We start from the raw sequence: 26,495 nt of genomic DNA, 5'->3' as shown, positions 1-26,495 counted from the left end.
GCAGACCTACAAGAGCTGATAACCTGTTAGCCTTCCTAGTTTGAAATGAAAGATATTATAAATAAAGATAAAAGGATAATGCTTAAAACAAATTGCCTCCTCTAATCTGTTACAGAGGCGACAGATGTCACTAATAAGCTGATAAGTCAAAAGTATAACTGAAATCATATGAATAATTTAAATATTTTATGTGGAAATGCAAACAAATTAAATCTCTGAAATCTCTCTTTTATTACTATACAGTTGGTATTTACTGCTCTTGCTGTATTTATTACTGATACTTGGCGTGCACATACACATACACTCGTATTATTACCAAATATAATCAACAGCAAAAATGGGAAATAATGTGAGGAAAATGGAAAATGTCATGGGAAAATGGGAAATGTGTAGAAAATGACGAATGTTGTGCGGCAAAATAGGAACTAAACATAAAACATAAAAAATAAAAAGAGCAAATCAAAAGTAGAAGTGCAATATATTTTATCAACTGTTAACAAGCAACAGATTTTTTTTTTAGAATATTTTCATAATCCATTTATATTATTATATATTAATAGTTACGTCTTTAATTTTCCATTAGAGCCATAGCCCATGAGTGTTTGTCACTTCTGGTCCTCCACAGTTTTCAACTCAAATCATAAACATTTAACTTAAGTTGCAAACTAATTACTGCGTCCTGATAAATGATCACCCAGACCGCCCAGGAAACGTCAACATGGGTGACTGATAACCTGAAGGAGATGTCGAAGAATCCCAGACTTACTAACAACATGTTTCTTAGCTGTTTAGTGTCGCCAAGAGCATTAGACCGTCATAAATTCCTCCAAATAGCTTAAAAGTGTCTGTTCACATTCCACAGCCAACATAGTCAAACAGTCAAACATATAAATCATTTAAAAACAAATAAAGTTCGAGGGTCCAGCAGTGTCTGTGGCTGATGTGTGTCCAGCACCATTAGCTTCATTTGGTCCTTGTTGGATTGAACATGTTAAATGTCAGAGTCAGTAAGTGAGAGCGAGCTCTTCGCCTGACTGTTCAGCCTGTAGAATCAGTGATTTAAATCATTTAGTGCAGTTTCTCATTAATTTTCCCACCAACTGTTCAGAGCCTCAGAGAGAACGGCGGTCCAAAGTCTACAGTCTTTGTACTACAGTGCTTATAGATTGACCACCATCACTGTCGTCACATTCCAGATCAAAGATTAAGACATGGGGTTCTCTACCTGGTGGTTGAAAGTAAGGAAACAGAGAAGAAATACTAAAATAATGTTTATTTTTAGCCTTTGTCATTGCTTTGTCATCATTTTCTTATAATGTATAGTCTTAATTCCTCAGGAGTCGTTTTTATCAGCTCATAAGTTCAGACTTATTTCAGATTAACTCATCACTGAATTAAAACAGGTTGCACCAAAAAAAACTAGTTCTTACATAGAGGTTAGTTGTTACGAGATATTTACATCCAACCACATACTGCCAGCTGTAACTGTTGTCAAGATAACTGAACCAACCAACCAAAAATGAACATTACATACTCTGAAGCACACATATTTCTCCATGTATGCATATTAAACTTAAGTAATACCTACATTTGGATACAAAGGTTAGGTTTTACATATAATTTGGCCCTTAAATCTGTTATTTTTGGCAGATATGTTACATTTCGTTACATTTATCAACTGATTTACACAATACTAAAGTTTTTACTAGAGAACACATTTATTAGGTTTTAATGGTGTAACTCGATTTAGTAAATTACTAGTTTAAAACTAGTCATCCATAGCAACTAAGAACTTAAGACGAAATATACACACAAATTTAGTGATTTACAAATAGCTTGTGTAACTCTAAAAAAATGATCACAAACACATACACATACTACCTACGAGGGCTCGCAAGTAGCAGAATATTAAGCTTTACATTAAGGGGTCACAAGCACAAAAGGTTGGGAACTTCTGGACTAAGAAGTCTCTTCTTGAACTGCCTTTCTATCAGTTACTCTATAACCAGGCGGCACATTACTCTCTCATATAAGTCAAGGTAAATATGTGACCCCAGAGCCCCGTCTCCAGTGGCAACAGAGCATTGTGCAGCAACTTGACCAGGTTACTCCTGGACCCCCGTCGACCCGCTCACCCTTCCACTCAGAGAGACACACGGTTTGGTTTGTTTTCACTAGAAGGAGCCACGAGGCTACATGACCGGCTAACACGCGGTTATAAACTCTAAGAACATGATGAGCTAATACACTCATACACACACACATACACACAGCCGCTGTGTCAAGAGAGGATAAAAAGTGGAACCAGTGGTGTGTTAATACATGTGATGTTTCTTGAATCCGTCTTTTTAAAGCTGTTGCTCAGGCAGTCAGATGGTTTAATACCATACTGAGTGACAACTTATGTAGAAATTGCACAGCACTTCCCTCTTTCTCCCTGTATTTCCCTCAACTGCTACTATCTGCCTTTGTATCTACACTTTGGGGTGGATGCATGTCCTGGATGTGAGCACAGCAGCTGCCGCCTGTCACATGTGGTTTTACAGAGGGTGTGTGTGTGTGTGTGTGTCATGCCTGCATGGCAAGCAAATGGCAGCCATAGTCTCAGGTTGAATGTGCAGAGCCACACACCCTTTTCATCTCCGTCCAGCTGTCCCCGCTTCCTGTCGTTCCCATTTGTAGGGTGACACGTAAGCCAGAAATAACAAACAAATGTACTAAAGCCATCATAAAATTGTTGTATTTGACCTTAAAAACATATTTCAGTCCCACAATAACGTTAAATCTTTCTTCGGTTAAGACTTTATATTGTCTTTACTCATCTCTCTTTCATACTTGTGTGATGTGATATATTTACATTCACTTACTCTCCTGTAGATGTCTGACAGTAATTGTTTGTCTCCTTTTTATGAGGCAGCATGGAGGACAAATAAAGAAATTAGGTCGGTCAATAAGGCCTACGGCTGCCTTGATCCCTCATCCATTACACAGCCATTACTGTAGGCCTGTGTCTCTGTTTCCTCTTCTGGTTCTTTCTCTGTCTCTCTGCAACAACCACCAAACAACATGTGCAGCCAAAGTTGACTTTTCTGTGTCTTTTATTTTTTATTTGTTGTCTCTCCAAAAACGGAAAAACAGAGCGAGAAAAAAACATTTTTCTCAAAAGATACAAATAAGTCAGGACCTTAATCCCCGCATCAAAGCCGAGTGGTGGTATTTAGCTGGAAGGAGCTGCTCAGATGAATTACTTAAAAAAGCTGTTAATTAATTACACTGCTTGTACAGTGTCTTCCTCCCTGCAGCCTGAGGGCTCACGGCATGTGTTTATCTGTTTGTGTGCGCTCGTGGTTTCGGTGCTGCTCTCCCAGGAGGTCGGGATGGCAGACATATGGCTATAGACAATGATTTTATTGATTCTTTGATCTGCACATTTTCTTCCTTTTTGTCTCAGTTTCCCCTGTTTTGTTTTAGTTTTATTGACCATTTAGAAGTAGTGTTTCACTTTCAGGGAGAGTTGTATTTCTGATTTAGCTTTCCATGAGGTTTTTAAAGGCTGCAATTCACATCTGAGGCTAAGTCTGCATCCATGGGTTCATATCATGCTCTTTAGTGACACTGGTTTGATATTAGCAACCCTATAATATCCTCTGACTGAGCCTTTTTAAAAAAATGCTATGCAAATATTTGCCTTTTCTCTTTAAATAATGGGACTACACAATACAAAATTCTCAATTTCTTTGTTTTTTACTTTGTATTTAATTAACTATTCTTTGTTCAGCACTCCTCCATGCAGTGCCCCTCCTTAGTCTTGGTATACTGAATTAGAATTGCAAATCGTTGCAGTTGAAAAGTGCTGTCAGGAGGCCCACTCCCTCCAAAATTTTCTGCCACTCAAAGCACAAAATGAAACCACTAGCACAGCCTCTAGGGATCGAACAGCTCTGGTCAACTCGACCTTTAGTGATTAGCATCGTAGCTCATGTTTAATCATACTGTAGCGGTCGTTAGGTATTCGAGTGGGTGGGTCATTTGCATCAACGGGTGCAAGATTACCTGAAGGAGTTAAAAGGGGTCGATATTGATATGTGGAGGTGTTAATCGATTTCACATCAAACAAGGACACACAGAGCAACAGTAAAAGTGGGAGGTTTACGGCGTTCATGATGCAAAGTCAGTCTTTCATTCCTCTGGATTTATTAAATCATTTTAACAGTCTTGGTCTGAGGAGCACTGAGCCTCCAGTGGGATCACCATCCCCGGATCTGCCAGGCGGTTTGATTAATCTGGTCATTGCCTGTTCTGTTTTTTTGGCCGTAACTCAATTCCCTCTCTTGTTTGCAAAACTGCCCTAAGCTCTGGAGGAGATCTGGCAAGCAGCAAACCCAATCTCCCAGCTTGTACTGTCAGTGACCAGACCTCGCCCTACTTCTCAGTCCAGTTAATAAAGCCTCATGTTGCTTGTTGCTCCAGTAACGTTGCAAAAACTGTTATGAATTCACAATACCCTCGAGTGTCTTTGTAGATCAGAACACGATCCATTTGACATTGTAGTGCACCAGTTTTTTTTATTCATGTTGTTTACATGTAAATTTTATGGAGCAAAAGGCAGAACGTTGATTTAACTGTCGTTTTTTTTTTTCTCGCAGGTCGCAGGGGAACAGAAATATCACCCAGAATGCTTTACCTGTCTGAACTGCAGGGCGTTCATCGGTGATGGAGACACATACGCTCTGGTGGAGAGATCCAAACTCTACTGGTGAGCCTCAAGCACTATATAATTAAAAAAAGCACAGTCAGACAGTGTTTGATCCAGTTTTCTTGCTGGCAGCCTGTATATTATGCAGTATGTGGTGTGGTTGCTGTGTTTCACCCCAACGTACCTAACTATTACTTGTTTTGTTAGTTTTCTTTTTTAATTCCCTCTTCTCCTGCAAGCTAAACCAAGTCAAAGTGCATCCAAATCCAACAAAAAACATGTGCCGTTGATTGACAAAATCTTAAATTGATGCAGCTTATTTGAAGCTTTAAACAACCTGTTGTCTACATTATGACGACTGCACAATGTGCTTTGTAAATCCATCTGAACTGCAGTTTTACCACAAATATCTGACCTTACAGTGTGAAATTTGGTGCATTTGTCTATTGTAGATGGACGGAAAGATGACACACAAACATGCTCAGAATGCTTTGAGCCCTACACAAAGTAGGAGTTTAGTAAATTTCAGTAAACCACTTAAGAGATAAATTTTTTATCAGTTTTTAAACCTCCAGATTCAAATCAGGAACAGTATGAACATCAGATTGTCGGTTGCCTACAGGTCATGTTATGTATCTGTTTCAGTTTCAGGATGATCTTGACTTGTGTTACTGGTGTTATTGTGACTGTCATAAGCCTCAGGCTTTACAAAACAGAGGCTTTGCACTACGCAGAGATCCATACAGACAGAACAGGCTTTGTCCTGTCCCTCTGAGTGGAAGTTGGGTGATGACTGTGTGATTGAGTCAGATCATTACAGTTATTGAGAGATTTAGATGATGCAAGGCCGGGTTGTTTCAAGTGACAAACGGAACAAAAATCACCAATTACAGAAATAGCTGGTGTCAAAGAGGTGAAGCTTAAATGAGAGTAATGTGAGCTGTGTGGTCTGTAAAAAGAGGGTCATTCAAATTAAGTGTCAGCACCAGTGTGTTAGCTTTGAATCACTTCATAGTTATTTTATGAGTCCTCTTTAGATTCCCAGCATTCTTCAGGTCTTGTTTGTATGACAAATTTATGATACAGATCAATCAGAGGTCATGCTGGACTTCAAACAATGACTTCACAGTGTTTTCCCAAAATGAGCTGAAGCAACATCTCGTCAACAACATGTGATGTTGTAAAAACTGTTTTAATGAGAACTTGTGCTCTTTATGATTGCATGGACTGTTTGACAGCCAGTAACAAGGTTTCCCATTTTTCTCCTTTTCCTTCCACCCTTCCTTCCCTCATTGTCTCCTTCCTGTTTCTCTTCTTCCTCTCTGGATCCAGTGGTCACTGTTACTACCAGACCATCGTCACCCCGGTGTCGTTGCCGGATTCGCCATGCTCGAGGATCCCTCACACGGTCACACTGGTGTCGATCCCTGCCTCAGCCGAGGGCAACAACGGACACAGAGGGCGGGGTTTCTCTGTGGCCATCGACCAGCCGCTCAGCCCGATCAACGGCTACAGCCCTGAACACGGACACACCGTCAGAGTCTCCCAGTGAGTCAATTTGTCGGTATCTGTGTGGAAAAAGAGTGTGAGACAGCTGCAGCACTAAAAGAGATCAGTAAATGATGGAGGACACACAGTGAAGGGTGATGGATGAGATTCATTTAAAATGTAGGATACAAAAGAAGGAAAAGGAAAGGGAAGCCACTGTTATTCAAATGAACTGAGACTGTATCAGATACCAGGTCCAAATGAGCACGTGTAACAAAAAAAGAGTCCTTTCATTTTTCCGCAACTGATTTATTATTTTTCCTTATGCAGAGTGGACGAAGACTGCATCAGTCCGGATGTGAAAAATTCCATTCATGTTGGAGACAGGATCCTGGAAATCAACGGGACACCAATTCACAACGTCCCCCTGGACGAGGTATCAGTCCCAAATGCATTGTTACTGAAATATTACACTTGAAATCAGTAAATAAAAACCTTGATTTATTAAATTTTCCTCTAGCCAAGGAAGGAAAAGTGACACTATTTATTTCTTTTTTTTCTTTCCTAAAAAATACTTCAAAAAATATGTAATGTTTTGCTTTCACTTGTTTTAAATGGACAATGTAACAGACCAGTTTTATTCTCTGTGGGCTACTTCATCTACCTTAATGATTTATGGGTTACGTGTCCACAGAGGATGACTGCTAAATATTCATCCCGCCTGATGAAGTCTTTAGTCAGCTTTTAGGCCATGGGATGTGAAGGTTGAAAATCTTACTGCAGCACTGTATCCCACAGCGATCTCTGCTGTTCTAAATTTGGACTTAACCCCCCTCTGTCTCTTTAGATCGACCTGCTGATCCAGGAGACGAGCCGGCTGCTCCAGCTCACCATCGAACACGACCCTCACAGTCAGGGGCAGGAAGGAGGCTCCTCAGAGGCTGAAGAGCAGGTGGACGGCCCCCTGTCCTCCCCTCCCCTGTCTGAGGGCCCCAGCCCCGTCCTGCCCATAACCCAGCCCCCCAACCCCGACATCAACAGCCTAAGGTCCCGCATCATCACGTAAGACATTTACAGAGCTGGTGCTTGTGTTGACATCTTATCATACTGTTTCTAATTCATGGAGAGTAGAAGTTATTCTAGCTAGATAGCTATAAAGTGCTGCTGCAAGTCTTTTCATTGCTCAGAAATGTATAGTATTAAATTGTTGAAAAGCATCAGATTTCTTAGGTTCAGTTGTAAGTCAGGTTAGCAACATGATAGAAAGGTTTTAGAGTGTATGAGACTCTTCCTGTTGTCCTCTTAGCATATACTGTATCATCCCTTGATAAAGATAAGGTTTAATTTCAAGATCATCGCAGCAGCACATAGTAATACTCTTCTCCTTTTCTTCATTCCTTCCATTTTTGGCCGTCCCTCTCCTCTCCTCACGCTGCCCGTCTCCCCTCTCACCCTCCAGGCGGAGCTACAGCATTGATAAGTCACCAGGCTCCAGCAACGCAGCGTCCCCCATCTCACAGAGGAAGGACATCAATCGCTCCGAGTCGCTCCGCGTCGTCTCAAATCGGACGCACCGCATCTTCCGCCCGTCTGACCTCATCCACGGAGAGGTGCTGGGGAAGGGCTGCTTCGGACAAGCCATCAAGGTACGTTTGAGTCCAGCAAGCTTCGTAGTCATACTTACAATGTCCACAAGATGGCAGCATTGAAATAAGTAAGAGAGATGGGGAGAGGCAGGAATGGTTTTAACCCATCTTTGACCCCTGCTGAGTAAGAACATACAGTAAGTTTAACACTTCTTGGTTAAGATTGCATCACAAATTATGTCCCAGCTTGTTGCTCAACTTGACTCGTTGCGTCTTGTTACAGGTGACCCATAGGGAGACAGGAGAGGTGATGGTGATGAAGGAGTTGATTCGCTTTGATGACGAGACACAGAGAACATTCCTGAAAGAGGTGAGTGGATGTGGACATTTAGGAGTGTAAGATTTACTCACAGCCGAGTCAACTGTTCACTTGTCCTAAACACACATTTGAAATCAATAAGTCCTTACCTCAGATCATAAAATAATCAATATGTTCAGAAATCATTTCCTTGCATACAAACATAATTTTATTCAGATATTATAATTCAAAGCCAGTTTGAGTCTTTTAAATGAGGGCATCCTTCAAGTCAGTAAAGCAGGTCATATTATTAGAAAGTTTGAGGTTTGACTTCCAGGACCAGCTGAGAAAATCTGGGCTGTGGAGGTAAAAAAAAAAAAAAAAAAAGTTTTTTGTGCATGATCAGAAGCTGTAATTGTGGTTAAAATTAGCAGCTCCCCTGTGTGAATGTAGAGCACAGCTGGATAAAAGAGGAAGAGTTCTCTCGCCTGAATAAATTAAAGTTAAAAAAACATAAAGTAAGCACTGAAGTAGGACAAAAGCGAGTATTAATACAGGCCTTTCTCTCAAAAATGATGAATGAGAAGAATTTACTTTACCTCCCACACAAAGCTTTTCTTTCCTGTCGTTCCATTAATTTGAAGAGATAACAAAGAGTGACTCATATCTTGATGTTGTAGATTTCTGTAAGTTTAAGAGGACTTGTTAAGTATATGTGGTCTGAATTACTCCTGAGCTCTTTGTTGGTTTTGCGGTGGACATCAACACCAGCTGTTTGATGTAAGTATCGTAGACTCACTCATCCAGTTAACAGCCCTCTAATTGAGATTTTTGAAGCTCAGGAAAATTGTTTCTGTGTGAATGCGTGGGGTTTAGTTTTGTTAGGTTAGGTTACGAGAATACTGAGTCTGTACTTGTAATTGGCATAGACAGAGTGAAAAAAGAGGCTATAAAACAACCCCGAACCATAATGAGAATGATTATTACCCCTGCTGGCTGTTTGTGTGTAGGTGGTCTCACGTTTACACATTTAAAGACGTCTCTTGTTAACTTCACAGCCTCTCTAGTGAAGATGAGGAAAGACAATTTCAGACTAAGACATCATCAGACTTTCGTTGGTTAATATTTCAGGTTTTTGTGTGTGTGATGCTGACCTGTCTCCTCGTCTTCCTCCACTGTCCAACCTTCACAGAAGGAAGTGTTTTATGAGGTGTCAGTGCAGCGCTCTAAGCAGTAGCTATGCAGGAAACTTCCTTGTAAAGTCCTCCTCTAGTCAAAAATGTGTTTTGCTTGTTATCCACTTGGATGAACTCTACTGTGCAGAGTGTTGTATATGCAGAGCTTGACACTGGAGGTTTCTCTGTGCTCATGTTGAATCTCAGCTTAAGGAGCGGACCTACGAGCAGGATTTGTAACACCATAACCAGTTTGGAAGCCAATCATGGTCCAGTATGCAACTTACACAAATGTGATGTGGAAACTTGAAGCCTCCAGTGCACAAACACTGAGAGTGGACCTCACAGTGAAGCAGGAGACATCTTTTGTCCAGCAGTTAAACTTTTGAAATGAAAAAATATTTGCATATTCATAGATTCTGAATATTTAAATGAGGGAGAAGAAGTAGTTTTTTTCTTTAAATATTTCAGACACAAATTATTATTCCATGCCCAGTATTTCTTAAAATGCCTCGAGGAGATCTTTAAAATTCAGAGTTCAGTTACATTGGGACTCAAGCTGAGACAAAACTTCAGTTTTACTAGTGTTAATTGTATTTGGTTCAAAAAGCAAAAGAAACCAAGTTAAGAACAGGTGATTTAGCAAGTTCGCCTGAAAAAATTCAGTTTACAAATTTGATGGACTGACTGTAAACCTTCTGACACAAAAAATGGATCTAAACAGATGCCCTGAAATGCATTTGTACAAATAATTCCATCAGAAAAATGTTGTAACTTCATTTGGGCTGTCCAATGTTAATATTCCACCTGGTATAAATTGATTATCACACAACAGAGTTAACTCAGACTGTCAGTTAGGAGAATGTCAACACTTAGACTGTAAACAGTGGACAAGTTGGTAGTAAGTAGAATATTAACACTAAATTCAACTGATAATAAGCCAATTGTAATGTGAGCATCAGTCCAAATAAAGTGTTAACCTAATAAGAAGTGAGAAAAGTCTCACAGCACCATGATTGAATAAATCATACAACTGATCCCAGATCAGTATTTATGAGATGACATTCTTTGGTATCTCTGTCAGCTCGTCGTAGATCAATTATTTTTGGGCTGATGTGTAAAAATATCTGATGTTGTTTCCTCAGGTGAAGGTCATGCGTTGCCTGGATCACCCCAATGTGCTCAAGTTCATTGGAGTCCTCTACAAAGACAAAAGACTCAACTTCATCGCAGAGTACATAAAGGGAGGCACCTTGAGGGACATCATCAAGAAAATGGTGAGAGGGAGAGTGTGTAACTCTGGGGGATAACTCTGTTGGTAATTGAGGAAATAGTTTGGTCTTTGTAGTTTTCCAGCTTTAAGTTTTTGTTAAAGATTAATCTGCATCAACTGCCACTGAAAACACTGACATTTAATTGTTCGTTTTTGCTCACAGGACAGCAGTTATCCCTGGAACCAGCGGGTCAGTTTTGCACATGACATAGCTGCTGGGATGGTGAGTTCAAAGACAGAAATGATGCATGTGATTGTAGTAGTTAGTTATGAAAAGCAGTTACATCTGCAAAGGGGCAGTGAATTTACCTGATCAGTGCAGCAGTGAAGGAAGGTTGAATTGCTTCCTATTATGTTTACAGCTGCCTCCCTCTAGTGGCCATGCTAGTGAGCTACAACACTTCTCCTTACAATCTTTTCCATCCCCCTCTATGGACATTACAGCATGAATTCCCTCAGGGTTAGACTGTGGCTTCCTCAGTGTTTTCCCTCGATATGAGCATGATGATGAATGTCATGCATGACAGGATTACTGCCTTTACAACACTAGAGATGAAACAATACAGGATCTTTCATTTTAGATTACCACTGAAACCTTCTGTTTTTAATGTTTTTTTTTATTTTTCCTCTCTGTCTTATCTGTCTGTCATTCAGTCATATCTGCATTCCATGAACATAATCCACCGCGACCTGAACTCACACAACTGTCTAGTCCGGGAGGTAAGAACTTGTGTGTTCATGCACCTCTGTGGTCGTACACATATATAGTTTGTTTTCTTTGATGATTCGACACAGTGCTTCTGCCAGTTCAGACACTAAAACAAAGAAGAGCTTTGTTTAAGCCTTCTTAAAACACACTCATTGAATAACGTGCAATGTAAACCTCCAGCTTAACCTCATGAAACAGAGAGAACATTGTACTTGTGTCATGAAAACAAAAAGTTATTATTGTAGAGCTCACATCTAAAGAGAAATGTGGAGCTTAAAGTTGAATTTCAAACAGCCTTAAGGAGCTATATCCTTGATGTTTTTTTCTCTTTTATTACTCTCTAGCTGTAATTGGTAGTCTGTATATTTGCAGCACAACAGTAACATTTTATGACGTGTTTTATTTGTCTGCGTGTAGGACAACACAGTGGTGGTGGCAGACTTCGGGCTGGCTCGGCTCATGATTGACGACAAACACGAGGAGAAGTTGTCGCAGGGCAAACTGTCAGGCCTGAAGAGGCCCGACCGCAGGAAGAGGTACACCGTGGTGGGAAACCCTTACTGGATGGCTCCTGAGATGATCCACGGTATGAATTTATATGATCTTTTTTAAATAATATCTAGTGATTTATTCAGTTTATTCAGTTACACTCCTCCACACTTTTGAAACTACATGCCAAAATAAACAACAGTCTAATTTTGTTCTTTCCTCTTCCCAGGCAAGAGCTACGATGAGAGAGTAGACATCTTTTCCTTCGGCATCATGCTCTGCGAGGTGAGTGACCGTCGTCCACTCTCAGACATGTTTTCTCTAGTCCATGAAAAAAACGCTTTCACAGTCACTGTTGGGATAAATCTGCCAAAACTATAAAACACAGATCAGTTTTTCCTCATTAGTATGATTGACTGTCACTTGTAAAAGTTGTTTTCCTGTCACTTAACAATCCCTTAAATCCCTTCAAATTCCTCTGGAGTTTAATTCATACTACATGTTGAATTTGGCTCGTTTACAACCAACAACATTTTATGCACAACTCCACTTCTCCTTTGTCTGCAGACTTCAACGTAAAGTCCACATTTTTGACAGTTTTTCTGCAAAATGCGGAGATCTGTCAGAATAGATCTGTCACAGCGGGAAAGTCACAGGTGTTACTGAAAACATTAATGGCTCAAATTTTCCAGTGAAACACAGTGTGACAGTGAGCCAGTGTGCACAATACCAGGACCCTTAAACTCAAGCAACTCAACAGAATTTAGCCATCATTAATTTTATTGTTTACACCTGCGCTTTTCTTGCTGTGACATTTCAAAATGTCTTCCAGGAAAAAGGCTCATTTCAGCTCCTCCTAACGGTTATTAAATACCTATTTAATTTACGAGGAAAAATCTCGCCTTTCCGAAGTTCGACATTTTTGTGGATAAGCTTTCCAAAGCCGAGAGAAGTAAAAGGTATTTACTTTCCAACTGAACATCCAGTCCCAAAGTGTGGTGAGCTTTGGGCCACATAATTTGGGCTCAACAGTTTGGTTCGGTCGCTGAGAAGCCTCAGAAAATGACTTCCCCAGATGGACACCATTAGCTGGAGAATAGCGCAGGGATTACAGAGAGGAGAAAAGCAAAGTTGTCTTCATGTGGCTGCTGACAGGCAGGCAAACGGTAGTTGTGGTCTGCCGGGAATGATCAGCTTCAGTTCAAAAGGTTTTACTGGTTTTCAGCAGATTGGCTCTGCTGTTTTTGTTCTGACAGGCGATTCTGACACTTTAATCCTTACCTCTTCTCTCTCTTTCTCTTTTTTTTTTTCTTGCCCTCCCCAGATCATTGGCAGGGTGAATGCAGACCCAGACTACCTCCCCAGGGCGATGGACTTTGGACTGAACGTGTCTGGCTTCCTGGAGCATTACTGTCCCCCTGATTGTCCCCCTGCCTTCTTCCCCATAGCTGCTGTGTGCTGTGACCTTGACGCAGACAAACGGTCAGACATCAACAATAGATCACATTGAAATGTTACCTAAAGGGACAGTTCATCCAAAACAAAACAGATTTGCTGAGTTTCGAAGCTGTCAGCTGTAGTTCATCCCAGTATAGTATATTCAATGGCACCAGTTTAGTGCTCGAGGTGCCAACAATGTACATTTTAAAAACTCTGAAGTGATGTTTCTCACTATATATGATGACACTTATGTACAGTAATCCACTGATCTTGTTTTGAACACCATTTTACTCAAGTATGTCCATGAATAAACACAATTGTGAATTTTTCAAAAGTCAGTTTGAGTTACCAAGTGTTTCAAACGTAATGTTTTGGTGCTTTGAGCAGCATAAATGAGATGCTGTCCATTGATTTTTCCAACTGTTATTTCCAAATTTAATTACATCTTAGTGGATGTCATTTTGTTTTTGGGTGATTGGGTGAAAACTGAAATTTTTGCTTATTTAATTCATAGCCCTGCTTTCTCCAAACTGGAGGAGTGGCTGGAGAACCTGAAGATGCACTTGGACATCGGTCTGCCCCTGGTGTCTGAAGTGAGCCAGCTGCACAAGACCTTCTGGGAAAACCACAGCATCACGCGCTCTGAGAACGGCCTGCACGTCCACCCCGAACAGCCGGAGTAGGGCTGGACAGGACAGGAGGAGCGGGAAGTTAGAGTTAACCCCACAAGGGTACTGGAAAGCGTTAACGGGTGTCGTCGGTAAGGTCTGCGCAGGGTGAGCAACGGCCTGCCTCGTGCGGTGCAGTGGCTGGTGTTGCTTTTCATAAGAGGAGGAGTCATGTAAATACCCCTCCATGTCCCAGGCAGATGCAGTGGGCGTAGGCTGGCTCAGGCTTAACAAGTAGACTCGGGGAAAGTGTGGATCTGAAAAGCCACCTGTGCGAGACGCACGCACATTCAAAGTCAAATCAAGAGACATTAACTATGATAGCTTGATTCTGCTGCAGCCGAAGCTGAAGCGGAACATATGCAATCAGACCAGACTTTCAAATCATGACTCAACTCTTGAATCATGTAGATTTACATTTGGTTTTCCACCAGTCATAGCATCCAAGAATACTTACTGTAATGTGTATATTCATGTGGATAAAGTAGTCCAAAAAAACAAAGGCATAAAACAAATCTTCAGCCTCCTCACTTTGGGCCTCTACAGAGTACATTGTGCAGTGTGTGTTTATAGGTGACTTTGGTTTGATTTGATTTTGCTTTTTTGGTTTGGATATCAAAACTGAACTTATGAAACATGCTAAGGAGAGGGGCCCGTCTGTTGCTGAAGACGCAAAGGTTGAGCTCAATTTGCTGCCCACTTATACAAGTCAAGCAGAATTTTAAAAGCTTTAAATAGCTCACTTAAGAGTGCATGACTGTAAATAATGCTGTCAGGTTATATCTTGGTTCATCATGTCCCTCTGACCTCATTTGGTCATCTACTACTTGACCTGCTTGTGTCTCTGGCGCTGCCCCTCTCCCTCATTTATTGTGTAGCACTGACTTAACTTTGAGGTACACATACATTATACACACATACATTTTGGTACGTTGTCTCCCAATTTTAAGAGCTGTCAACATATCTCACCCATATTGACTTGGCATCATATGCATTTCGAAAGCATACCAGTGTACATAGCTGGCAACGTTGTAAATGTTTTAAATATTGTAAATATACAGACATATTTTATATACGTATGCTACATTGCCATATTTTTATTGGCTGACCAGTTGAAATTAAGGAGAGTAAAGGTTTGACTGCAGTTAATAGAGGACAGCTGAAAGTTTTATTGTTTTTTTTTTTTGTTTTGTTTTTTTACTTTGTCACTATTGTGGCAGGTTAGGGGCTTTTAGCATTTGAGAAAAGAGGAATCTTGACTCCACAAAACATCTCCTACCCTCAGTTCAAGCTCAGTAAGTGTTACATCCCGTTGTTTTCCTCCATCCAAACAAGTCTGTCTCTCAACATTTGATTGATCCTCTCAAGAGTTTTCATGTAGCTGGAGTAATCGTAATACTGGATCATCTAATCACATCAAATTGTTGGAAAGGGGTTAGTTGCCCCATTTTAAATCTCAACTCTAATATACTATAAGTGATATAAGAGTCTTGAGAGCAATCAGTCTACTGTTATTCACTCTCATCTCATGTACTGTACAGTAGTTCAGGTACTGTCCCATCGTGTCAGCTGTCTGTCTACATATCTGTGTCTCCTCCTGTGGATGACCCTTTGTTTGTTTACATGTAAATGCTAGCTGTAAATATCATTGTGTATATATATATATATATATGTATATGTCTGTCCTTACATCTGTCTGCGTGCATTGCATAAATATGCGCTACCACACTCCTCAGAAATAATCAATTCCACTGTCAGATTTCTCTCTTGCACCTTCTAACACAAATTTCTTGACTCTAATCTAAAGTTGTTGGGTTTTTTTTTTAAATTTTCTGCTGTTTCACGAGCTGCATGATGTACTAGCTAGGTCTGCTCAGCTTCTAAACCCAGCTATTTTTGTCTCTAAATATTGTGATTTTAAATATGAAAACAAAGAATGGAAGACAGAAAAAGTCAACAGAGAAAGCCTAAAAAGGAAATGAGGAAAAAAAAACACAGCATCTGTTTTTTTATATATAACCACTGAAATCTTTTTGTATAGATTTGAGTACTTTAATTTGCACTATATTACCAAAATGGCTGGTTGAAGCCATGTTTTTTTAATTTCCTCTCTTGGGCTACTTGTGATAAGGAAATTATTATGTCGGTTCAGGTTGATAAATGAATGCAAGACACTGATAGAGCCTTTCAACTGTAAAAAATAAGTTCTGGGAAATACATCCTCTTGACAGCAGATGATTAGTGAAGTTATTATTTAGATTAATATTCCGTGCATCTGTGATTTCAAGGTTTTAAATACAGTTTTTGCAGGAGCTTGTTTGGTTATACATCTATGGTGATATTTACTGTGGTTTCATTTTCAAGACTTTAACAAAAGTCTTCAAAATTCTTAGATATTAGAGTTTAAATGAGATAAAGAAATCAAGTTTTCTGGCATTTGCTTCCAAGAGGATGTGATGTCCCAGCTCTGCTTGCTGCCTACAGACTGGTCCTTTGTGAATGATGTTGTGTGTTGTTTCTGACTGCTTGGTTCCATATGTGATGCCCACAGAGGCTGCAACCACTGATGGTCTGTCTTATAATACAGCACTTAAACTGGCTTGTCTCACCTCTCACTCCTTCATCTTTTTGGCTCAGGGCCGTAATTTTCTGGAGCTACTTCACAATTCAGTTAATTCAGCAGCTTAATAGGAAAACATTATTCCACAGTAACAGTGAGACTCAAAGAGCATGTGACCTTCTGTCAATTTATAGGCTGATAACACGAAACACGCTTCTCTAAAGCGAGCCCCTCCTGGTTGACGCATTTGACTGTGGGCATGTACTGTACACGAGTGGCTTTGCCGTGTTTCTGTCTCCATTCCTGTCTGAGCCATGTCGAGCATGTTAGATGTGTCTGTGAGGACATGTTGATGATCAATGAGAATGTTGCCGCAGCACTTCTTTGCAAAGGATCGTTACCTCTGATCAATGCTGTGCCTTTGTTGTAAGCTAGCCTTGCCAACGACTCGAAAACGTGTCTGAGGAAACTGATTTCCTTTTTTATGTATCATAAGTGCAAGCCTGATTTAAAATGGATTGAATATCATTGCTGACACTAGCCTATGTTGTATGAGATTTCATCTTGTTCTGTATCATATTTATATTTTCCAGATCTTCATTGTCAGTTTTGATATTTTAATATTATATTTCTTTTTTTTGTCTTATTTAATTTTTTTTACACAAGCTGTGAAAACAATTCTGCACTTTAATCCTGAACGTGAACATTTAGACTCTGAGGAGGCGACTGTTTTGATTGTTTTTTTCCCCTTTTGTCACAGCTAAAAATAAAACTGTTGCTCCTTAAACAAACCTGGGACTCAAGGTGTTGGTTTATTTATGAGGATGTCTCACGAAGTCACTGTGAGTCTCTTGTGTCTCAGTGAAAAAATAACCACAGAGATGTTATTCCCACATTCACCTCATTATTAACCTTTTCCCATATTTGTACTACTGAAACAAACACAGATAGAAAAGTAAGACAGTTTCAACAGTATGTGCAACATCTACTTCACACAGAGAGTTCATACTAGAGGAGAACATAGAAAATGTGTTAGCTACATTAAAGTGGTAAAAGTAGTACTACGCTTCTGCTTGAGAAAGCAAAGCTGAATTAATTAGAAATGTGTTTTCAAATCAACCACCAGATGTCACTATCTGTCTCTGCTGTCCATTTCAATGGTGAAATAAGAAGGGTAAGAATCTCATTAAGTATAATCAAAGAAATAAATACAGCTGGTCATTTCCCAACCTAAGGGACAGTATGTATATATGCTGGTGTTACTACTTCTATTATTATATACTGTATAATGCTTGTGGTGGAAGAAGTATTCCGATCCTTAACCTAATTAAAAGATGCAATACCACTGTAAAAATACTCAATTACAAGTAAAAGAACTACATTCAAAATTTTTAAAAATATTATCAGCAAAATTAACTTAAAGTATCAAAAGTAAAAGTACTCATGCAGAAAAATTATATTACTATATAATAATGTTGCAGTTTGTCAGGTGAGTCAGGAGGTTTTTTTTTTTTTTTAAATAAATAAGCACCTTTCATACATGAGATGCAGCTCAACTTTACATAAATTGCTTAAAAACATTCAAGGCATTTAACAAACCAGGGTTGCAAACAAGCAATAAAATATAATAAAACTGAGTAAAAATAAATACATTAATAAAATACATCATTTTGCACACTGATCATATGTTTTGTATCTAAAATATTGATCTTCAAAGTCACTAAAATATTACAAATGTAAAGAATTTAATTTGAGATACTCAAATAAAGCACAAGTACCTCAAGATGTGTACAGTCTTGTGCTCCAGATTATACTATTGTAGGTACAATACTAATAAAATAATAATAAAATTTTCATGAACATACTGGATAATACTTCTAGTGCATCCACTAGGCTACTAATAACAGGTCAATTAAGAATAATTAACTGGGACAAAATTAGCATATCAGCTAGTCTTTCAGATCAGTCCATGAGGTTTACAGCTGTATGCTTAATGATATTAATATAATAATATAATCATATTCATATAATATTCAATCATATTCAATCATATTCAACAATTCAACACTGTCCAGTTCAGAGAAAAGCTTTAAGTATTTGTTTTTTGGTGATAATATTTCTGCAACATTCAACTGCAGTTAAGAGTTATTTTCCTCTATTAGTGTACTGTTCCTATACTGTTAATAATTATCGCTAATTATAATTATTTACAATTATTATAAAATTATGTAGAATTTTCGCGCGAAATGGTGCATTTTTTTCTCTTGCAGGTGCGCGTGACCCCTCCCCCATCACATCCACGTGCGATTGTTTTCGTTCTGACGCTGCTGCAGCAACGGCTGGTGCCTCGTGACGTCACCCGCCTGGCAGTTTGTTGAACGGCTGCAACGAGAGAGAGTGTGTGTGTAAGTGTGAGTGTGTGTGTGTGTGACACAGACACGGGGGACGGGTTTGTCCGGTCAAACACACACACACACACACACACAGACAGACTGTCATTTCTCCACAGTTGTACTCAGATTGAGAGAGGAAATTAAGGAAATACCGAAGAAGAAGAAGAAGGAGGAGAAGAAGGAGAAGAAGAAGGTCGCGACCGTTGGCGCTAACTGAAACTTTGAGAGATGGAAAATTCGTCCAGCAACAACCGGTTTCGGTCCACGATGTTCAACCACGGTGAGTACAGCGTTATCATCTCAATCTGACACTGCCTACAGGATGTTGTATGACTCAGGTGATGCTAATCTGCTGTCGTGAGTTGACTCCTGCCTGGACTGTCCCACATTTGAGTCTCGTAACGTTACCTTCCCTTTAAACCGTGTTGTAGTCATTTATTTGGGCTGTAGCATGCACCGTTAAAACACATCACCCGTCTCTGTGCTGATATCGGGCTTGCTTGACTACGGGACACATTTTAATCAGGGTTGTAAGCTGTTAATAGCCGAGGATAAAGCGTCTCAGGAAAAAAAAAATCACAGTTTATCAGAGGGTACACTTCGTTCTGCTAAACGAAAATCCCTGAAAAGCCTGTCAGTTTGAGCTCCACACGGGACACGACAGCACGCAGGCAGACACACTGTAATTCTGCAGTTATGCAAGAATGGTACCAAGACTCGCCACACTCAACTATTTCTGGACCCCGAAGATACAGCTGGGTGCACCAATAAACGGAAGGGCTGCAGTCGGATGGAGAATCGCAAAAAAAAGTCTGCATGAAATCCCTCAAAGTCTCGCCTCATCACACCGTCTGCTTATTTACTCTGCAGCAGTCGTAAAACAAGCAGATCTGGCTCAGTTTGTTGTGTCAAGAAGCTTTAACTGTGGCTGTTAAACTTGAGCCAGTTATTACTGCTTTGAATAATGCAGCAACTATCGATTATTTTCATTATCGATTAATCTGTCAATTATTTTCTCGATTAATTGATTAGTTGTTTTGAAAATGGTGAAAAATGTTGATTATGGTTTCCTAGAGCCTAAGGGGACGTGTTTAGATGTCTTCTTTTGACTACAGCAGTCCACAAACCAAAGATATTCAGTTTACTGTCAGAGAAGACTAAAGAAACCAGAAAATATTCATATTTGAGACACTGGATTCAGAGCATTTGGATATTTTTTCTTAAAAAAATGACTCAAAACGATTCATTGATTATCAAAATAGTTGGTAATTCATTTTGGCAACTAATCGATTGATTGACTAATCGTTCCAGCTCTATCTCTAACAGTAGATGTAGGTGGACGAAATCTTCAGCTGATATCTTGATTGGTTAACATCATTTTACAGCTGCAAAATTAATCGTGTAGTCAATCGACAGGAAATTAATCGACAAGTATTTTGATAATTGCTTAATCGTTTCAGTCATTTTTCAAACCAAAATTGCCAAACTTTTCATAGCTCCCAGCTTCTCAAATGTGACAGTTTTCTGTATTTCTTAGTCATATGTGACTGAGTCAATTGAATTAAGGTTTTAGACTGTTAGTCAGAAAAAACAAGCAAACTGAAGATCACAATGGTCACTGAGAAATAGTGAATGCCATATTTCATTGTCTAAACATGGACAGTCATTTGTTGAAGCCCCGCATAATTTCCATGTTACACTTAAACTTGGGTATGAAGGTTGTAGCTACTACTTCCGTATAGCCTGGCGGATATTGGATTTTAGAGGATTGATATCAATATTTGAGTGTTTAAAGAAATACATTTGCCAAACCACCCAGTTAGTCTTGATCCTTGAAGTCTTCTCTCTTGTAAAACTGAAAAATACTCCAGAAACAGCATCAATCTTTTTATGTTGCTTGTCCAAACAAGCACTGATAAGGACATTTTACTGCTGAAAAAACAAACAGTTCTTTCTGGTCGACTGACAGTAAATTACCTCAAGCATATTTTGACATTTCTGCACTCACCGACCCATACTCCACTACGATATAAAGTATCTGCTTTGCAATAAGCTAATATCTGCCGATATGTTAGCCCAGCTGATTTATCGGTCTGTTGGTCCCACAAATATAACAACATCCCACAAATGTAATAAATCATTAATAAATGTAGGCGACTGCTATTACGTTAGTGGGAAACTCATTATGTTAGTGGGATTATTACATTAAAAGCTGCAGATTCGTGTTACATTTGTGGTTTATTACGCTTGCAGGTCTAACCAGTTTTCGATTCCTTACTCAAACTGTATCAAGTGCTGATTACCTGCGTCTTATCACGTCTGAAAACTGTGTTAGCTCTCAGCCTGTTCACATCTCATGAGCTCCCCATTTGGGTTTCTTTTCGGGCACACCGGTCTCATGATATGGAGTGCTGGAGGCTACAGTCACACTGAAACAGCTGCCTGGTTCAGATTGTTGTCCCATGATAGCGAGAGAAAGGGGAATGTAGGATGGTGGCGAGGATGAAGATGAGAAAGTGGGAGATGAAGAGAGCTCTCATGCAGAGAGTGGGCAGAGATAGTGCTGAGTTTCCACCATATGGTTATATTTGCATCTGAAGATCAGTTACACTCCATGTCTTTTACTATAGTGATCACAAATATAAACCCGAAGGCTTTAAAACTTCTATTTGCTCCGCTTTGCTCGCTAGAGATGAATTCATAGATATAATAAAAGTGCTCACATGATTAGGTCCAAATGCTGCTTTGTTTTAAATGCTCTTTGAATGTTCCTGAGTTCTTTAGTGTTATCTGTCCTGTGCCCGAGCTCTCACCTTTGCCAGCTCTGCTTGGTCATTTTTTGTGGAGCCACTCTAGATTTAACATCTCAGTGATATGTTCAAATGTTAGTTTTTACATGTCTGGCTTTTGAGTGTGTTATTAATGTTGGGATTGTCCCAGATCACTGGAAAAAAAACTACTTTAAATTTACTTTGCTTTACTTAAATATTTTAGACATGGCTTAGTGATGAAATGTTGGCACATATCAGCCAGGGAACTCTAAAAGACAGTGGTTGTAAAATGAAATATTTAACTTATCATGTACCCTCCATTTTTAGCCGAACTGTCCTGTGAGCTGAAGGAATCTAGGCCTGCTTTATTAAGAGCCCATAACCCATTTAACAAATGAAGCAAAAACACAAAAGCAACCCTGACGAAATGAAGTGTAGCTGTGGGGAAGTGGGTGGTGTGGATGGATGGCACAGTCAGCAGTGGCTAACATTCCTCAGGGAAAGCCTTGTGGAGAGATGCTACCATCCTCGCTGCAGTCTGTGGCTGCGCTGACAGCATCACTGCTGGACGACCACAGCATGTAGGTCAAGAGAGGAACCACAAGAAATATGAACAAGTCAAGCGAGTAGCTGTTATAATACAGCCCAGGAATTTAATGTCAATCACATGTCCTGCGTCGACGTTTTCGGCTCTAAACTGGCAGATATTTTTTGGGAGAGATGGTTGTGGATGTTTAATTTATTTGTTGATATGTTTGTTCCGTCAACAGTGCACAGGAGTCTTATTTGCATGTCGTCCTGCCACAGTAATTTCACTCACTGTGCATCTGGAGTGATGCACACTGATGCCAGTTCTGCTTTAAAGAGCAGCTCATACATTATATATTGTCCATATGCAGGGATTACTAAAGCACTGCCTGTCAGCTGTAACATTTCTGCTCTCCTGAAGTGGTTGTAAATGGTTGCAGAGACTATAATGATATTTCCGGTTCCTCACCTGCGTCTCTGCACAGTCTGCTCTGTGAGCTCATAGGCACTGATAGTCGTGAGTTTAAAGTAGTGAATCAATATTTGTAACACCGCCAGTAAGTTTCCCAGCAGCTTGCAGTAAAGAAATTTGTTTTGCCTCTTAAGAACAGAAAGAATCAGTAAATGGCAAACATCATGAATAATTTGGATAGGCGTCTGGTCCTGACTAATTACTGGAGAGGCCAACTGATCTAAAAGTGCCAGACTCTGATATAAGTGCCAGTTTCTTCTTACTGGGTGTGCCACACTCCTGCCTTGTTCCTAAAGAAAGGCCCATGACCTTCAGCAGCAGGGCGTTTGTATGTGTTGAAATGGTAGTTTTCCGAATGTATTGTCCCGTAATAATTAATGTCCCCTATTGTAAAACCAGATACCTTAGGAAGGGAAGGGACTGATCCTGTAATAGTCTACTGTAAATCTGAAAACCTACAGGAGCCCCTGCACCAATTTATTTAGGACACAAGCACACTCAACTTTAGACTTAAGTTCATGCAATCTTTGAAGCATTCTTGGATACTTTTCATCACTCAAGCTTTATCACATACACATGTGCCCAAAATCTCAACACTTTCCAATCAAAAATGTGTTCATCATGCATCGTGCATGTGAAGTGTTGATGATAATTGGCACATTTAATTGAAACATTTTTGTTTAGGCGACTTTGTAAAAATTACACCAGTGCTATAAAAGTATCAGTGTGGTATTTGTCTTCAGCCTGATCTTCACTGTTTAATAGGCTTAGAGATGTGCAGAAGTTGAATTTTTAATGAAAGACTATTTGGTGGGTTGTCTGAAAGATAAGATAACAAGTCTCTGGTCTCAAGAAAGACTTATTTACAGTTATTTAGTTAGTCTGCAACACCAATAAGTGTAAATATAAGTGTCTTGACTGTCTAAACCATACATGATCTGTTTTTGAGCATATTTGTGTTAAAGTAACTTCAATAAAGCCCTGAATTCAGTCCATAATGCAACTTGTTCTAACAAGTGGTAGGCCCCCTGACAAAGCAGGGTCTCCCTCCTTTGAAAAAAATAAATCATGTCAGACAGATCCTGAAACTGGATGATCCAGGTGTCAAATAGTACGTGGTTACTACAACCAGACGAGATGCCATGTGACTTCTGAGATGTTTCTCAGATTACTATCAGCATTTATTGCACAATAAATGTACAGGTCTATTTTGTAAGGTTGTCAGATAATATTTGTTCAACATGTTGACAATAATTCTTTCTGCTCCTCTCTTATGTGTCTGAACTCTACTGGATGTGGATTTTGGAATATTTTTTCCTGCTGATCAACCATCTTCCTCTGACCAGACTATGAGGTAAGAAACCAGAGTTTTCCTTAATGATTCTGAAGTAGGTCATTGGTGAGGGGCTATTTGGCCTCGATTATCTCACCAAAATGAGGACAATGTGGTTAGTTGATGTCAGCCCTGATAGCCACTGCTATTCAGGCCTCTGTGCAGTGTTTATCCATTAGTTTGAACAAGCGACAAAGTGATTGGACCTTGAAATTTTAATATTTCAAACTGCTGAAACCACATTTTCAGTCTGAATGTGAAATGTTTTATCATTTACACACATGAGACAAGTTTCCTATCCACAAAATGTTCAAACTGAGCTTCTGATTTTTGTTGCGAATAATGTGCATTAATGACTTCTCTGTACTTATGTGCTTCGGGGTTTTACATGATACCACAGAGCTGCGTGAGAATAGGTGTGTTCTCAAAGCCCAGATTTTCTTGTTCCTTGTCTTGCAAAGTGACAAGTGAGACAGTCAACTTTGTTTGAATACCTACTGCCTTTGTTTGTGTTTCACTCCTACATTTTTAGTGGTTATAGTTGCCTTAAGTCTAAGCCAACTAGCCTTCAGCAGAGTCAGCAGCTCTCTTGAAGCGTATTGTAGTCTCACAGTGACAGTGCTCATCTGTCATTGTCTTTCCGGTAGCCAGCAGCAGCTGCCTGTCACCTTAGTGTCAAAACTGACCCCCTCACCTCCTTCTCCTCACTCTCCTCACTCTCCTCCTCTACTTGTCTACATCCCAAAGCCCGGCAGCTGTGTTTGGCCCGGCTGAGTGGGGATGAAAGGGGCGCGGGGGGGCGTGTTTGTTTTCAAGCCCGAGCAGTTCACAGACGAGTGGAGAGAAGTGGATCTGTATGGGTGTGACAAACCCTGGTTCCTTCCTCAGCCACATTCCAAGCCTATGTGACAAAGCTGCAGCGTATGCAGGAGGAACACCTTGTGAGGATGTTTTTTCGATGGGACAACATCTGTTGAAGCTGCTCCCGCTGCTTCTCAGTTTGGTGACGACATTCACTGGTTACTCTCATGTGATGGTTTGGCATATCCCTTTCTGGGTATGTGATTAAATAAGCAGATGTCCGAGTCTACATAAATTTAGTTCATGCTTTTCAAACCACACCCATTGTGTGATTGTCAATAAACACACTATATCTCCCCTCTGAGAGCAATCATCCAGCCCAGGCTGACATAACTTAAGTGCCCTTCTCCTGTGCCCACACCCCATGGCTGCAAAGCCACGCAGGACTCCGGGGTGTGGTACAGCAAAAGGGTGGCTGTGGCTTCTCTTTGTTAGCCTAAAAATGCAACACATGCACACACACACACACACACACACACACACACACACACACACATGGACAGACTCAGAATGATATCACTTCGTCTGGGCAGTGCCAGCTATGGACAGAGAGGCATCGAGGAGGGGATGGACGTCTCTCTTGAGTAAACCTCTCCGCACAAACATTCACAGTGGTGCATTCCTCTGTGGCTTTTGCTCAACTAGCCATTAGCTTCCTGTGTTTCAGTTGCTGCTTGCCTCTGCAGCTAAAGTGTAGGCTGTCTATACTTGGACTTTATTAGCCCATTAGCTAGCTAGCCTCTGCAGTAGATGCCGGTTTTCCCCTTTTCCTCTCCTCCATTTCCCCTGTAGCCTTGTCTGTTTTTCTCATTTGCCGTCACCGCCAGCGTGTGCATGTTCATTGCATTCATTTGCAAACTGGAATGGCAGAATCTGCAGATACGCACTGCCACACCCTTCTGTCGCCCACTGATTGACATCTCATCATTGAAGAAACACATACAGTACATATTATTGTAAACAAAACATCAGCAGTAATTAGGCTGAGGGAGTGCCAAATGAAGGGTGTGAGCTGTGATCTGACCTTTACTTACAGTACATTCACTTCATGGTTCAACACATACTGTGTTTGTTACATGAGGATAAAGCCCTGACACAGTTCTTTCTCTTCCTTCACATATATCCAGCCATATTTGTTGTCATGTGAATCATAACCACCGTACAGTATCAAGTGTTAACATTATACTTATGCCTGTACAGTAATTCTATCATCCATGGCATTATCTGACTGAATTAATGCACCAACAACAGTGCTCTCTACTCTGTGAGCCCTTTCAGTGAGAGACGGTGGCGTATCACTCATCACTGAAACCTGATACATCATTTTGTATTACTCTCCACTGGGTAAAGTGTGTGGGCTTAATTCTCAGAGCATGTATAGTGAGATGCACTGTGTGATGGTATCGTTGTGATGCAGACACTGAGGATGTAGTGCAAGGGTTTTAGCTTGTGGGTTTGGCTTTGACAGGCGGCCCTCTGGGCTTTTTGAGTTTGATGCGAGGGCAAACAATCGGGTTAGGGAGCAGGCACGCAACACTTCACTGAATATGAGGCCGCTGTATGACAACAATAAAGAGATGATGAAAGATGAGTGCTTAAAAAGGGATTTGTTGTGAACATTAGACTTCATGTGTTGGGTATTCTTTTATGAGAGAGAGTTTTTTCCACAGGAAGAGAAGCTGCACTGCAATCATACTTTCAGTTTGTATGAATAATGCAGGTTAATGTGCGATATAATCATCGACCACCAGAGAA

At 40.1% G+C, this 26,495-nt stretch overlaps 1 protein-coding gene across 3 annotated transcripts in view; it reads left to right on the top strand.

Moving 5' to 3' along the window:
• limk1a (LIM domain kinase 1a) overlaps positions 1–17,173 on the top strand; it is a 57,496-nt gene extending 40,323 nt beyond the window's left edge. For all 3 annotated transcript variants that reach the window (XM_067594667.1, XM_067594668.1, XM_067594669.1), the window contains 13 exons: positions 4,647–4,756; positions 6,029–6,244; positions 6,515–6,620; positions 7,032–7,246; positions 7,644–7,830; positions 8,054–8,140; positions 10,389–10,520; positions 10,680–10,739; positions 11,171–11,236; positions 11,643–11,811; positions 11,944–11,999; positions 13,039–13,196; positions 13,669–17,173. In XM_067594667.1, coding sequence (XP_067450768.1) covers positions 4,647–4,756; positions 6,029–6,244; positions 6,515–6,620; positions 7,032–7,246; positions 7,644–7,830; positions 8,054–8,140; positions 10,389–10,520; positions 10,680–10,739; positions 11,171–11,236; positions 11,643–11,811; positions 11,944–11,999; positions 13,039–13,196; positions 13,669–13,837 — 1,731 coding nt within the window. In that variant the 3' untranslated portion in view covers positions 13,838–17,173. The remainder of the gene's footprint in view (positions 1–4,646; positions 4,757–6,028; positions 6,245–6,514; positions 6,621–7,031; positions 7,247–7,643; positions 7,831–8,053; positions 8,141–10,388; positions 10,521–10,679; positions 10,740–11,170; positions 11,237–11,642; positions 11,812–11,943; positions 12,000–13,038; positions 13,197–13,668) is intronic.
• Positions 17,174–26,495: the final 9,322 nt, after the last annotated feature.

The sequence above is a fragment of the Thunnus thynnus genome, chromosome 7 (genome assembly GCF_963924715.1).
Source record: "Thunnus thynnus chromosome 7, fThuThy2.1, whole genome shotgun sequence".
Taxonomy (NCBI): Eukaryota; Metazoa; Chordata; class Actinopteri; order Scombriformes; family Scombridae; genus Thunnus; species Thunnus thynnus.
Note: the sequence above shows the minus strand (reverse complement) of the source record. Positions and strands in the feature narration are given on the sequence as shown.